This window comes from Toxotes jaculatrix, chromosome 1 (assembly GCF_017976425.1).
Source record: "Toxotes jaculatrix isolate fToxJac2 chromosome 1, fToxJac2.pri, whole genome shotgun sequence".
Classification (NCBI taxonomy): Eukaryota; Metazoa; Chordata; class Actinopteri; family Toxotidae; genus Toxotes; species Toxotes jaculatrix.
In genome coordinates, this window is record NC_054394.1 from 16,923,238 (window position 1) to 16,938,528 (window position 15,291).

General features: G+C 40.5%; 1 protein-coding gene across 2 annotated transcripts; it reads right to left on the reverse strand.

Moving 5' to 3' along the window:
- Nucleotides 1-3,909: 3,909 nt before the first annotated feature.
- Nucleotides 3,910-10,431, reverse strand: cmtr2 (cap methyltransferase 2). 2 transcript variants are annotated; one of them, XM_041043333.1, is made up of 3 exons: nucleotides 10,382-10,431; nucleotides 7,342-8,601; nucleotides 3,910-6,627 (listed from the first exon to the last, which is right to left on the reverse strand). In XM_041043333.1, exons 2-3 carry the CDS (start codon nucleotides 8,590-8,592, stop codon nucleotides 5,578-5,580), a joined length of 2,301 nt encoding a protein of 766 aa, XP_040899267.1. In that variant the 5' UTR covers nucleotides 8,593-8,601; nucleotides 10,382-10,431; the 3' UTR covers nucleotides 3,910-5,577. The 2 variants fall into 2 exon arrangements, with proteins under 2 accessions (XP_040899267.1, XP_040899258.1); XM_041043324.1 differs by lacking the exon at nucleotides 10,382-10,431 and adding an exon at nucleotides 10,152-10,286.
- Between the last annotated feature and the right edge of the window lie 4,860 nt (nucleotides 10,432-15,291).

The following is a 15,291-nucleotide window of genomic DNA, read 5'->3' on the forward strand; positions in this document are numbered from 1 at the left end:
GAGGGTTTGTTGTCAGACAACAGCTGCCCGAGGAGAGAGCGTTTCTCGTTTGCATCGCTGCAATGTCCCTGTGACAGAGAACAGATGTTCACTGTGATTGCTTAGTGGTGTGTTTATTTCTGCTTTGTTCCTCATCTAGTTGGAGCTGAAACATGACTGTCATCCTTAATATTTTTCCAGCAGAAAGACTCCCACTCACTATTCCAACATCATCCAACCCTTACTTTTTAATTTCATTGTCGTTTTCTGTTGATATTACAATGACTCCAGAAGATCATAATATATTTACTTTTACTTTACATTTACATTTATTCATTTGGCAGATGCTTTTATCCAGAGTGACTTACAAGCGAGGGGCAACATTGAAGCTTCAGTACGGTGTGAGACCTTGAAGTACTAAATACTGAATCTATTCCATCAGACAAAGCGCAAGGAGGTCAGGAAAAGTGCACCCAGAGTGCACATTAACTGCTAGATAGTCATGTTGGAGTGTTAGAGATGTTAGGAGAAGATAAAGAGGGACACCCGTGCTCTGATGGCATTTAGTAGCTTGTTCCACCATTGGAGAGCCACAAATGAGAACAGTCTGGACTGTGATTGCTTTGTGTGCAGGGATGGCAATGCCGTGGCCAAGAAGGAGCATAAGTTTGTATGATTGAGTTCAAGTAGATGTGTGCAGACTGAGAAGTCACTCTGTAGTCAAGCATGAGTGACTTGAATTTGAAATGATTTGGGCAGCCATGCTTCGCCAGTAGAGGTCAATGAGCAGCACAGTGACATGTGGCCTTTTAGGCTGATCGAAATCCAGATGCACCGCTGCATTCTTGTCACCAAGCCCAAGCTTGGTTGAGGTCAGTTCCTCAACCACCCCTCCAAAAAAAGAGAGGCACTGGGTGTGGAAAAGAATCTGTCTCTTCCTAAGGTTAAGGAAGAAGAACAAGAAGAGAGGGGGTGAAGGAGTCTACATCCAACTAAGACCATAAATGCAGAAATGACTGTTGTACGACTCTACAGCATAGATGTATTATAAATGCTCCACACACATCAGTGACAATGCTATGTGATGACAATTCATCACTGTTCAAAATATCAATTTACAGGACCCAGAAGAACTAAAGCTTCAAATTTGAGTCCTAACACATTTTCACTCAATCTGTGCCCCATGGTCACCCCATTTAAAAGTAATTGTGAACCTCACTGTGGTTTCAGAGGAAGAGGATCACCAAACACATTAGGATATAATCTGGGAACCAAAGATGTCTGTAAAAATACTTACAACTACAAATTCATCCTGCGAATGTTGAGATATTTTAGTCTGTACAAAAGAGGTGAACCGACGGACTGCCGGGAAGAGGACTCACTTTGACTTTGTTTTCTTCTCTGTGTTGTACTGCAGAGATGATGCAGCATCTGGCTGAGCACCTGCTTTGGCAGTGACAGTGTCATCAACTGGCCAGCCAACATGGACAGAAACATATTCACTGAAGTGATGAAGTTAGATAAAACAGCTTTGTCAAGCAGACAGGTGTGAGCTGACAAACCAAATTAACACTTCCCAATCACAAATTGTGGAGAGACTCTCTAGTAAAGGCAGTGGTTTTAGTTTTCACCCCAAATTTTGAATTCTAGCAATAGTTTGTCATTTTGGAAATACAACAAGCAGTTAAATGGCCATTTTGTTATGCTGAGGATGTTTTGAGGAATGTCGTGCTTTCTCTTCTGCAACCTCACAGATCAGCAACTGCAGTTGCCAAGCAAGTCTAACAAGTAAGATAGAGTCTGTTAAAATGAGATCAGAGAGAGATGAATGACTGACTGAGCAGGATTCCTCTGATGAACACATCCTTCTCTGCAGGGAACGTCGCTCTCCCCACAAGTTTCTCCCTACTGCCTTGTTTTTGTTGCATAATGAGAGTTTGAGTTCACCTGATGTGTCAACACTTTTCTCTGTAGACAGCAGAGCAAGTGGCGAGTCTCCATTCAACAGTGATGTGAAAACAAAAACTCTGAGAGAATCAGGGGGTCAACATAACACTTCTATCAGCCAAATACACTGCTATTGTTGAGCTTTACTGATTTTTTTCCACATTTATACCGACAGTATTAATGTAATGTGCATCTGACTCATTATTGGCTTTCTTCTCCCCGTACTTACCATCTGAACAACTTTAATAAGACTTAATAAGCTAATATTTTGTTTCCTTCTGTGTCAATGGATAAAGACTGACCTACTAACGTTTTATCGCCACATATTGTTAAATATATAATGTTACAACACATTTTTATTTTATTTATACTTTAAAGGAACAAAGCCAACAGCTAGAATGCATAAAATCAGGCACACATCAGTGATATCTACAATAATTAAAGTTTTGTAGGTCAACCATCTTTCCACGAATCAAATTCATTTTGAAGCTGCATCATTTCAGAAAACTGTTTTGTTTCCTACTTGAATAAATTCAAACTCAGTTCACAAGTTCACCATCTGATCAGTTTATCCACTCAGATTGAACTGTAGTCAGAATCAGCTGCAGAGACATAAATATTGGTTTGCTGGTGTGTGTGTGTGTGTGTGTGTGTGTGTGTGTGTGTGTGTGTGTGTGTGTGTGTGTGTGTGTGTGTGTGTGTGTGTGTGTGTGTGTGTGTGTACATATTTGGAAAGGCCAGAGTGGTGACAGAAGAATATTGCACAGAGGAATGATTATACCCTGGCTACACAATACAACCCAATCACTTGACTCAATCACACCCACACACCTTTTACCAAACCATTTTTTGCAGTAACATGTCTGATTCTACCCAATTTTTATTTTCTTTCACTTCCTGTTTTGCATGTAAAAAGTGTAGAAGTACACCTCTATCTAAATCTTTAATTTGTTTTAATCTGTCTGATTTGAATTGCTTGTGTGGGTAATGGTGTCACTGGAGCCAGACAAACAGGGAGAGAGATTACTGGAATATGACTCGCTGATTTGCTCTCTGATCCAGTTTTCAACTGTAATCCACAATATCACAAGAGCAGAAAATACGGAGGTATTAAACAGACAAAATGAAAACCTTATAAGTGACTTTTGGGTGATAATAGTGTTTTTTTACAGGTTGACCCAAAATTCTAATCTACAGAATTTGAGAAATGGCCAAAAGGGAAAAAAAAACAATGAGCTGAAAACTGGGGACCACAGCCAAACTGGAAATCAGCAGTTTAGAAATTTATCAGGTCATTTGACCTACTAAGATGAGTTTGTATTGTGTTTTACTTAGATTCTGTTTTAGTATTCTGACTGGACATAGAAAAGTCTTGCCATCTTACCCTCATCCAGCATCTGATCCGTTTTTCATTAACAGATGAAAGCATGCTGCAGGAGACTGTGAGTGGACGACGCCTCCACATAAACTCCAGTTCCTGCTCCTTATTAACAGATGCTGAGGGATCCTGGTTATTCAGCCCTGCTGAGATATGATTGTGGCAGAAGTGTGGCTGAGTACAATGAACGACTGAGAGATAGTAAGGACAGACATATCACAATATAATGATGCCATAATCCTTGGCAAGCACTGGAGCAGAGGCTCAGTTCAAACTCAACAAACCAAACCACACATGTACATTAGCAAACATCAGACTGTGCCAGTGTATTGTACATCTGCAGTCCCACCATACAGGCTCCACATTTGTCACTATAGAATCAAGTTAACCCTGAAAAATACCGAAACCCACTTAAACTTAAGTCTTCACACTGAAATGGTCAAATGGGAAAAGTAGTGTGGTTAATCATACCAGTAATCAACTAATACAAATCTTTTTGTATTAGCAACAAATGCAATGTCCTTATTTTCACAAGGTTAGAAGATGCTGTGACACTTCAGCTTTCTCAAAGAACAGGGAACTTTGACTTCATATCATTTGTCAGTGCAAATTTTTATTATGTATGAAAATAATCTCAGTAACATTTTACTGATATTAAATATCAGAAACAAAAAACAAAAAAACAACAAATAAACAAATAGCATGTTTTTACTGAAGCTAATGGGTGCATTTCTTTTTTTTCGACAGCTCCCTAGTTGTATAGACCATGAAGTATAAAAGATTTCAGTGCACTTAAACTATCTTTTCATATGAGGATGGAAACTTTTTCTCACTGGACAGAAAAGAGAGAAATTAATTAGGAAACAGCAAGTTGGCTACAAGCTGCATGGTGGCTAAAAGATTAAAAAAGAAAAAAAAGGGAAAGATCCCCAACATCCTGGGATGAAATCGTGTTGTTAAAGACAACAGGCACTTCAGGGTAAACTCCAGGCTCTGTGTGATGTGGATTTCAACACAAACCATCTGTGACTGACAGGAGGTTTGGTGCTGAGGGTTGGACTGTTGTTTGTTGTTTGTTCCCTCAAATCCTCAGTGAATTTAGTCACGGACGAGTTCTGCTGATCAAGTACTGAAAGTAATAAGCATTTTCATGCCTTGCCAGTTTGTATCATCAGACAGTGTTGTTCTCGCCTGTAGGTCGTAGATTGCTGTATCTGTAGCTAACTAACATGCTTCTGAACTCAAATGAAGTTGAAAGCTAACTGGTAAAGTTAAGGCTGAATTTAGATATATATATATGAGCACATGTGAAGTTTAGAAACTTTAAAATATTTGTGACTAGGATTTGACTGAACTGGACATTTTACAAGCTGAAAAATGAACTTGTCAGAGCTCTTTAGTAGACAAACCATGTCATGGCAATGCCAATATGCCGATATACAGGCTGATCCCAGTGTATCTGTGAAAAGCTACAATCAGCCAATAATATCTGCCATGCTGATGTACTAGTCAAGCTTCAGTTGAATATTGCCACACCCACGTTAGTTTCAATGTTTGCCTTACAGTCTAAACTCATTACGGATTCCAGTGGTATGGTAATCTCAGGTACGGTGTCCTCTCAAAGTTTGCCTGCATGATGCCATTCTACAAAAGTCAAAAGTCAGTGATTTTAGTTTCTACATTACTACAATAAGTCCAAGCAGCAGACCCATCTCTGCTGGGGATCACCATCATAAGACTTACAGGGGAACACATTGTCTGTTCAGAGGTCGTTTGGGGAGGTCTTTCAGAGGTCCTGAAATTATCTCATTTTAGTCTAAAGACTAGTTTTGTAGTTTGTAAATAAAAAATATCTAAAGGTGTGGGGTTTGAAAGAACTAAGTTTATCAGACCTCTGTAGCCCACTCCTCATCTCTGCTTGAGCTAGCTGCTACTAGCATAACACACACAAATCTAAGACCTAACTGTCAGCAGTTGAGCTGCACTGTGGACAGATGCCAGGTTTTGACATGGAAGGAGAATGCATCAAATAAAAATTTCTTTGGTTCTGCTGCATAAATGTTGATCCTTATTTTTTTTAACCGTCCATCCAGAGTACCACATTATTAAAGGAGTGCAATGACACAAAAATGCTTCCTTGACTAACTGCAGATGGAAGCTCAAGCAGCTGTGCCGAGTCCACTGCTTCAGCAAGAATAAAACAGACTGTAACATAATGAGACCAGTCCTGAAACGACAGCACATATCTGAGAGTCACAGCTCAATAACCTGCGCTATAATTGCATGAGCAGATGCAGCTTCTGTTGGATGATTTCAGAGTTCATGGTCCACAGGAACTCAGTCAGTCCTCCAGTGAGCAGTTCCTCCATGGGAACAAACTGCAGCACCTGTCTGTCCTGGCCAGAAGACTGACTTTTTCCCTCCTCTCCTTTCAACAGCTGACTCATGCACTTATGGACGTCAGTGAGAACAGGGAGAATCCGAGCAGCAGCTTCAGGGCAGAAGCCAACACACACAAGCACTGTCCCGACTACACCGGAGGGGGGCGGACACCTGAATGTGACTGAGCGAAAACACACATGCAAGCAGAGAACAACAGCTGCTGTGACACGGGTGAGGGCAGAAAACACAGGCAGCAGCAGGGCATCCCCAGAGTTTAGGGTCTGCAGGGAAAACACAACACAGCCTAGGAGCTGCTGCTGGTACAGTGGTTCCCCATCATGCAACATGAGGCAGTCTCTTTGAGGAAATGAAGGCTCTGCAGAAAATGTTAAGACTAAATCCCCAATTTGGCTCTCACAGGCATCCCACACTGAGCAGCTGCCAAACACCAGACACTGCCTTTTCTTTTTGTTCCCATCACTGTCGCCTTTGAAGACGCAAATACCTGCAACACTGGACAAAATAGAGGTTGTGCAAACCACCTGGCATGAGTTACAGGGTGGTACACGAGTCCAGTCTACTACTGTGTCCATCAGGGCTTCATTCAAGTGGTTTAACAGTCCTCCTTCACAGAACGGAGAGTTTCTGAGTGTAGGCAGTGCAGCTCCAACGATAACATACCACGAGTCCACATGACACTTGGACAGGGGGCCTTCCAGAACACAGCCTGTCCCACTCGCCTCAGTGCAGTGTCTCTGTATCCAGGTGGCATGGTAACCCCTCTCGATGCGCTCCCTCCAGGTCAGGGTCTGCAGCTCCCTCCGCTCATTAAAGGAGCCTGTTTGCTTCTTCTGTCCCAGAGGTCGCCCTGCTGAGACGCTGCAGCAGGCGGGACTCACCATGTTACGGGAGATCCATCGGCTCCGTGGAAGGAAGCTCACCTACACACAGAGAGAAAGCTGATCAAGTTCAAACTTAGACTTTTCAAAAGTGTTTATTGTCAGCTCCAATGAAACCTGAGACTAATGTTGGATATATTTGTATTTGAGCATTAAAAACTGCCTGCCAGAACATAGAAAGCTTTCAAAGGGTATATAATCCTTTGAATTTAAATGAGTTATAGAAAAACAGCGGACTCATCAATTGGTTGGTAAATAAAGGTAAGAACTAACCTGATCACAATCTTGATAATCAATTTACCAATTAAGTCATTTGGCAGGCAAAAAAAAAACACTGACCAGTTACAGCTTTTTACATGCTGGTTTTCTCTCTTTCAGATAATTACAAACAGAGCCCATTTAGGTTTTTTGATTGTTAGTAAAACTAAACAAACAAATACGCCAGTTGCACTAAATTCTGATAGACGTCTAATTGTAGAAATTAAACAAGTCTAATCCAGTGTTTATCCACAGTGAGAACATGATTGTTGACAAAGCCATTTTAATTAAGTGTAGAAAATGATGAAGATAAAGTTTATTTTTTAAAAGGTTGTTGACAAAAAGATGTGAAGAACTAACGTGAACGTGTTTAAAGCAGAGAGGGTTGAACACTTTCTCAAGCTACTTTCTAACATATACTAAATGGACCTTTAGGTGAAATTGTTTGTCAGCTGTTGTTTCAAAAGTCAGAACTCTGAACTTTGACAGACATCCTACCTGGAATCGCTGCAGGTATTCGTAAGCGATTTTGTCCCTGATGTGTTCGAGCCGCTGCCTCTGCTCTGTGCTCATGCCTTCAAACAGTCGCAGGTTTTCTGTGATCGTCTCCACCTGCAGCGTGTGGAAGTAAGAACAGACTTCTTCATGCTGTTTCTGAAATGAACCTGGAATAAGCGCATTTGGGAAAAGCGCCTCTCGGTCAGCCAGATGTGGTCCATAATTACGAATGAGTTTTGAGAGCAGAGGCCTCACAGCTTTTTTGCCCTCATAATTCAGACACACAACATAAACCTCAGAGTTGCCTGCTTTGCTGGTGGCAGGTTTGAAGACGTTGACAGAGCGGAAACAGCAGTTCAACAGGTACAATAAGCAGACAGATGAGTGTTCATACAAGGTGAACATTTTTAGCACAAGGGAGCCACCGGGGCTCAGAAGCAGCAGTGCAGCTGTGACCTCGCAGTAATGCAGTGACGCCACCAGCGCCTCCTGCTCATCCGGGTTCTCCTGGCAGTCAAAACTACCATCAGCCGTCACCATATCAACTCTGCACATGTTAGAAACAAACACCTGCAGCTCCAGCAGGTGTTTCTGGACCATGATGTTGCCTGTGTTATCAGAGCCAAAGAACCACCAGGGCAGCGTGTTAGCGATTAACCGATCGTCTGCTATGGTCGTGCTCCCCCCGTTGGCCTCGTGGTACGGGTTGAGAGTGTTAGCGGCCCAACTCCAGTCGCAGTAGCGCGTGGACTCGTTGGTTTTGATGTAGTGGTTCAGAGCGGTTATAAAGGCCCCTGGAGCTTCACACAGGTGGACCGTGTTCAGCTCTCCACTTTGAAGAGCCTCCCCTGGAAGAAGATTAAAGGTTCCCAGGATCTCGTAGAACTTGCACCAGGCCTGCGTGCAGATCTCCGCGTTGGCAGCAGAACGTACAGCAGCAATCACCTTCCCGGCTCGATTAGTGGAGTTGGTGTGTTGATGCCAGACCTGGACGTTCTTGTCACTGAGCTGGTTCTTTACGGCGTTCAGCGACACCTTCAGGGCCTGCAGCCGGCAGTGCTCCTCCGCTGGGTGTCTGAGAGCAGCATTTGGATCGGGGATACTCCACTCCCCATTGGGCGGTTTCACATAAGTTCTAACTTTACTAAAAAGACCTTGAACCTCAGTCAGTGTTTCAGGGTCAAATGCCACCATGCTGTTGAAATGCTGCAGCTTACTGCCTTTCCTCCTGGTCCCACTGCCTGAGCTCATCCTCCACACCTGTTGTAGACCGACAAGAGGAGTTAGACATGCACTGATTAAAAAATCCACCGTCTGTTTTGATATTATCCACCAGACTGCTCAGCCAGTGTTTAAGCTGTCCTGCGTACAATACATGGTGCAGAATAGACTGAATCTTTAAGGAAAAAAAAATCTGCGGACAGTAAATTTCACTGTGAATTATTCCAAGGCTCAGTTCTGCAACCTTTTATTTTCCTCTACATGCATGAGTGGTGTTGAATTACTAATGTCGACTCATTGTGATGTGGTGCCCTCAGGCAACAGGGCAGACTGTAGATACTGGTTATTACCTCACCAGGCTGGGGCTTCACCCACTCAGAATAACAAGATTTTCCACATCACTACTAAAACTGTCAGTCTCTTCTAATTAGACTTTAAAATAACAAAATTCTCTCAGTACTCTCATATTTTATCAACATTTTTATATGACAGCTTGATGAGAAGAGTTATCTTAAATATTTTGGTGCTGTCATGTGAAAACCACGAATCTCCACAGTGACATTTTATGTGTTTACCACGTGTTTACCACGGTGTGGATGACTAAAGAATGCTCTTCAAAAAACTATATTCAGGTCAATCTGTGACTATAAGACATTTCACTAAGCCATATTAAACTTCATCTTGGTGTGCTAGAAATAATTGTGACCAATTCATGTAATTATTGAGCAATTTCTAATTCATGACATAAAACTAATTTACAGTCAGAATCATATTAACCCCAGAGCTAATTCTCTGCTCATGTGCACATGATTTATCTGACAACACTGGGCAGGAGAACATATTTCTAGGTTATTTCTTGATTAGTCTGGAGTGACTCAGTGATGAATGGCATTATACAGCATATAGCTAATGACAGCACATTCATCAGCTATTCATCATAAATCACTCTGATAAGCTCCGCTGCTGGGTATGAAAGTCATCTGCTCTGTGCCATGTTTGTAATGGTTCTTCTGTTGTTAACATAAGCTACAAAGTGATTGAATACAGAATTGAGATTTTTACAGTACGTAATATATTAATTAGATCTCTGTGTATCATCACGTGCTGTAAGATAATGAAAGATCTGTGAGAGCCGGGCATGTTGTGCATTTAATAAACGTAAAAATGAAAATCAACTCACAACACTAAGAAACATTGTCTTAGCTACATGCTTGTCAGTCATAGGTAAGCTGAATTTATACACACACACACATATATACATACATATTTAACAACAAATTAGAAGATGACACTTTGGGCTCTAGACACCTGCAAAAGGGATTTATCCCTATTTTCTGCCTTTATATGCCTTTTATGTTATAAAAAACAGTCTTTGGTTTGCTGCCTTAACCTGTTGTCTGTAGGAAAACCCCTTTCCTGCTCATAAATACTGAAACTGAATTATTGATGTGAGGTAAATAAAAATGCGTGCACAGTGAGTGTTACAGCTGTGTTAAGGCAAACAGTCTTAATGTTACTGCTAGTGTTGGGCTGTAAAGAACAGTGAAAAGACTCCCGTATGATAAATGTTGTTTGTGGAAAACACGAACTTTTGTAACATGAAAGCTCATCCAACAGCTGGAGCTGAACGGGACACCTCCAACAGCGCGGTGCTCAAGGCCAAGTTGTGTCTCCTAAAACACGGACTACCTGAATTTACTGTCGCGTCTTGTTCATTAAATGATTTCAGAGTCATGACCCTGTCCCTGTGCACAGTCTGTGAAGCTGCCAAAAGATAGTGGAATCACAAACAGCCTGAAAACGGGGGATATAAACTCACCGAGTTATAGCTGCGGACAGGAAACCAAATCAAGTCTCACGTGACTCGGGACAACACCGCGCATGCGTGTGGGACGGTGGGCGGAGCCTCTTTTAAAGGTGTATGTTATATAATTTGGATCCAGTTAAAATCAAAGAAATTACATAAAAATAGCGATGTAGGTTGATGTGTGTTGTTTTCCATTCGTTTTACATTTTCTGTTCATACATTAAAACACATTGACATTGTCAGAGATATAGGTTTAAGTTTTAATATGCTATGGAAAAAATAATTCCCTACATATTTTAAAATTGCTTGGCTAGTTCATTCACTGTTTTAGTTTCACGGTAATCATTAAAAGAGATTATGACTCAACATGCGCATACATGGTTTGATGCTCTATAACGATTCTAAAAATATGGTTGTGATGGCTTTTTCTGACAAATGTATACCAAAGTAAGAGAATGACTACATATATGCAGGTCCATATTGAAGTATTCTAATTTTAAGAATTCTGAGTGAATTCAGTAGAATCTGAGTCTCTAGCTGAACTGTATGATCCTCTATTCTACTGGATTTGTTTGTGTGTGCATCTTTCCAGCCAGATTATCCACAGTGAACTGATCTGTGTCATCATGTTATATAATTATTAGAGCTCTCTAGAGTGTGAGCTGATGAAATGTGACTTTTGAAATATTGTGTTTTAATGCAATGTTTGAGTGGGCTTTACATACTGTTTGTATCTCTGCATTCGCTTTTCTCCAATCTGCTTTTCATAGATCACCACATGCTGCCCATGCATATTTCTTTAACAAGAAATATGCGACTAAGTAAAAACAGGACACTCACAGAAGGAGTCTCATTCATAAATAATGGACCTTTGAGATTTGCAGGTGCAATTAGAATTTCCAAAAATGGTGGGTGTAAACATTTTGTAGTTGCATTTACTGCTATAACTGTGACACCTCTTGTAATATTAATGTGTGCGTTGTGGAGTTATCTTTCCATTTATGTCTTAATGTTCCTACAGCCGGGCCCATATGCAGAATCTCAAACTGTGTGTGTGGAGTAAGTCAGTCAATCCAAGGAGGTGAAGTGAGAGGAGAGAGAACAACGTATTTTGGAAATGCAGGTGTGAGTTATGGAAATTTATAATCTTAAAACACAAATATTATGAAGATTATTCCTGAGGTGTTGTGATGGAAAACTGTTTCTTCATTCTTACCACATAATTTAATCAAATGGTACCTTGTGAGTTTCAACTCAGTAGTCATGATACTGTACATCTTGGCTCTGAAAGTGAGAAGTGTCAACCCTGAATGGATCGCCCCGGCTGCATTTCTCATAGTATGGCTTCTGTATGAATAAAGATGTTCATACTATGCAACTCCAAAACCCCGTTTGTTCTCAAAGTCAGCTCATTGTGTTTTAGCAAAACTGTGACAGTTTTTAGGTTGACTGTTGAGTTTTCTGTGCAACAAACAAGTGGTGCTTTCAAGCATTTGCAACTACATTACTGATATCATACTAAGTCTATCATACAAGAAATACTAATTCCTGCTCAGCTGAATTCTGTCATTTATCTGTATCAAAGGGATCATTTGAGAAGAGTCTGCTGCTTCCATGTAGTATATGTAATTACAATACTAGTGGGAAGAATACTCAGATCTTCTTCTTGAATAAAAAGTAGCAGTAGCGCAGTGGGGAAATATTCTTGTAAGTGAGTAAATAAGTGAGTAAAAAAAAAATAAATAAATAAATAAGAGTAATAAAAACATACTTAAAGTGCCAAAAGTAAAATTACTCATTAAGCAGAATGAGCAGTTTCAGAATACACTACATTATCTTTCTGAATGTAAATGTGAATGTAATTCTTGATGGGGATCTTTTCACAGGGTAAATTTTTACTACTTTATTACTTTTTTTTTTTACTACTTACTACTTGTACTGTACTGGTACCTCAAAATTGTACTTAGGTGCAGTAATTGAGTAAATGTACTTAGTTACTTTCCACCACTGCTTGTGGGAAAGAAAACATTTCCCCCTAAATTCTGAGAACCTGAAGACATTATTGACCATTTTTATTCAAACTTAGTTTAAAACATGTTTGCATTAAATGATAATAGCTCACAAGATTAAAATGAGAGAATTTCTGCTCAAGTATCAATAAGAGCTGAATTTATGAGTATTTAAGTTTTTAGGGGAATTTTGTTTTAAAGGTGTGTAAAGTCATGCAATTTTTTTTTTCAAACAGGCCCTTAGGGAACTAGGAAAGCCATACCGAGTTTACAGTATTCAAATCAAATCCAACAACATATATATTTCAACTGATATTAAAGTGACTGGGATTTAAAGGTCATGTGTGACTATGAAAAAAAATAAATGTGCTCTGCAAATGGTAAGAGAGACAGATATACCCATACTCTCTGTGGTACATTATTCCTAAAGGGCAGCTACTCTCCATTTCCATCCAGCATTCAGCTCACTCTCGTCTTCACTAACAAACCAACTGAGTGACTCAGCCAGTCACAGTGTCCTTTTAAAGTGTCCTGTCCTTCGGACTGATTGTGGAGTAACTCACTTTTATCACACACACACACACACACACACACACACAAGGAAGGGAAGCTTGTACTGAAATCTGCCCTTTTTTTAATCAAAACCCAACAAAGATGGCAGCAGTGTTGCTCTCTGATGGAGGGGGTACCCCTTTAAGAACTAATTCACTCTTTGGTAATGTTTGTCCTTCATGTCCTTCCTTTAGTTTGGTTTGACCATAGGTGTAGTGCTGAGAGCTCTGAGTTTTATGTTGCCTTGGTATTTCTGGGTCAGAACCTTCAACTGTATCAAGTATTTCACTTTTTCCAGTAGTGTGCACCTTTCAGGCCTGAAGAGTGCAGAGCACACTAACTTGATATGCCAGTATCAAGTGCAAGTAAAACAATATGTTTCACTATCCTCCCGAAATATGAAGCCAAAGGCTACATAATAGGGTGCAGAGAAAGTTCCAAAATTCAGACAACTGAGAAATCAAAGGCCAGAGGTGGTAAATGAGAGGATGACAGTATCTCTAACATTAATGAATCTGGCGAGCCCCAGGCCACCACCCTGAGTCAGGGTGCCACTTTTATACATGCATGCTTGCCAGGGGCGTGGCTGGAGAAACCACAAGCGAAGAGGCTGTGCACTTTATTTAAAAGTGTGTTTAGTCTAATGACAAACTTCTTTTACATTAAGGTTTAAATTCTGCTGATCTAGCAGATGAATCAATCAATAAATAAAAAATTGGTTAAAGTAGATAAGATTTTTCAGCCTGCAATTTAATGTGTTGTTTTGTCACTCTTTGCATTACATTTGTCTCTAAAGAAAACACAATCAACTGTGCAGCAGAGTAGATATGCAGTTAAAACACTGAAACATGGAAATGGATCATTAGTTCACTGATTGTAGGCCTATTGCAAATGGGATTTAAAGTTATCTTGATCTGCTGCATTCACACACAAGGTGACAGGGGCCTGTCCTTCACCCAAGCTCATTGCCTCTGCAGCGATTATCCTGTAGAGCTCGGCCCAGAGGTCAAAGATCTGCTGTCACCACTTCAATAAAGGACGAGCAGCAGAGTGATGGACGCATGTTACCTCCATCATGATGTTCTCTGCCTGCTGGTCGTAACCGTGATGCATATAAAACAAGGTCATGCACATACATGCACACAACCATGTCATACATACAGTATACTGTTAGACACTTGCAGTCACAACAGTGATACAAAAACATCCTTTTTCTTATTTGGTATGAACAAAGACAGAAAACTGGCAGTTATCTGCAAATTAAACAGGAGCAAAATTGTTTTTCCCCCATTCATAACACAAAAGGCATCTTGATTTCAATCAGTGTGACATGAGGGAAACCAAACACACACACACACACAGTAACAGAAATAACATGCAGCCATCCGTTTTCATTCAGGCCTTTTGCTGATGCTCTTATCAGGAACAATTAAACGTTTAAAAGGGACGTTGACACAAATTGCCATTTCATTAATTAGCACCACAAGAAGCCTACATTACGAGTAATCTTTCAACAACAAAGTGGCTACGGGGGACAGCATAATAATGAGGACTGGAAATTAGTTTTCAGAGGCTGAGGAAAATGAAAAGATAATCTAATGCAGAGAATAATGGATGATTTTAGCCATGCTAGCGGCGTAGCACTATAGATGGTGATGTCGGTTGGTAGGTCGATCCACCACTTTGGTCCAGATTGATATACCTCCAAAGCTACTGGGCAGAGGGTCACAAAATCTTGGACACATATTCATGTTTCCTGCAGGGTTAAGTGCAATAACTAATTTAATTCTCTAGTGCCTTTATCAGGTCAAAATTTCAATTTGTTTTCAACTAATCTTTGGTGTTTGATCAAATCCCTGCAAAACTAATGAAATTTCCATTAGTCTCAGCAGTTAAAAGCATTAGCTAAACCCAACACAACTAGCAAATACTATCATCCTAACGTGTTAGCTTACTAACGTCAGCATTTAGCTCCAAGCACCACTGTGCCTAAGTACAGCTTCACACTCTTAGGTTTGATTTTTCTTTTTTGGTATGAAATGAAACAGTGGCTTTGTGAACTCATAACTGTGACAGGTGGGCCAATCCTCTATTTTTGGAAGCAGAAATGTCTGAAGTGGGTTAAACAGACAGAGAACTGAAGTGCTAATCTCTTGATAGCTGTATCCAAGTTGTATTTCACAGGACGTCTGAGTTGCCTTTACAAACCCTGGGGGCCAGTTTACAGTGAGTGCAGCTGCATGATTCAAGGAGCTTGAGGTTTGTTAGATTTTGAGTGATTTTCTTTCCCTGCATTTGGTGGATTTAGTCATTTGGCCAGCAGGTTGAGATATAATCCCATAGGCTAAACACAAGTAGAGT

Excerpts from the sequence above, each read along its gene's own strand:
- cmtr2 (XM_041043324.1), bottom strand. The coding sequence starts at position 10,172 with ATGAGCTTTCATGTTACAAAA. Across the intron at positions 8,602-10,151 it reads TGAGCTTTCATGTTACAAAA|GTGTGGAGGATGAGCTCAGG; the intron begins GTTCGTGTTTTC and ends GGTCTACAACAG. Across the intron at positions 6,628-7,341 it reads AATACCTGCAGCGATTCCAG|GTGAGCTTCCTTCCACGGAG; the intron begins GTAGGATGTCTG and ends CTCTGTGTGTAG.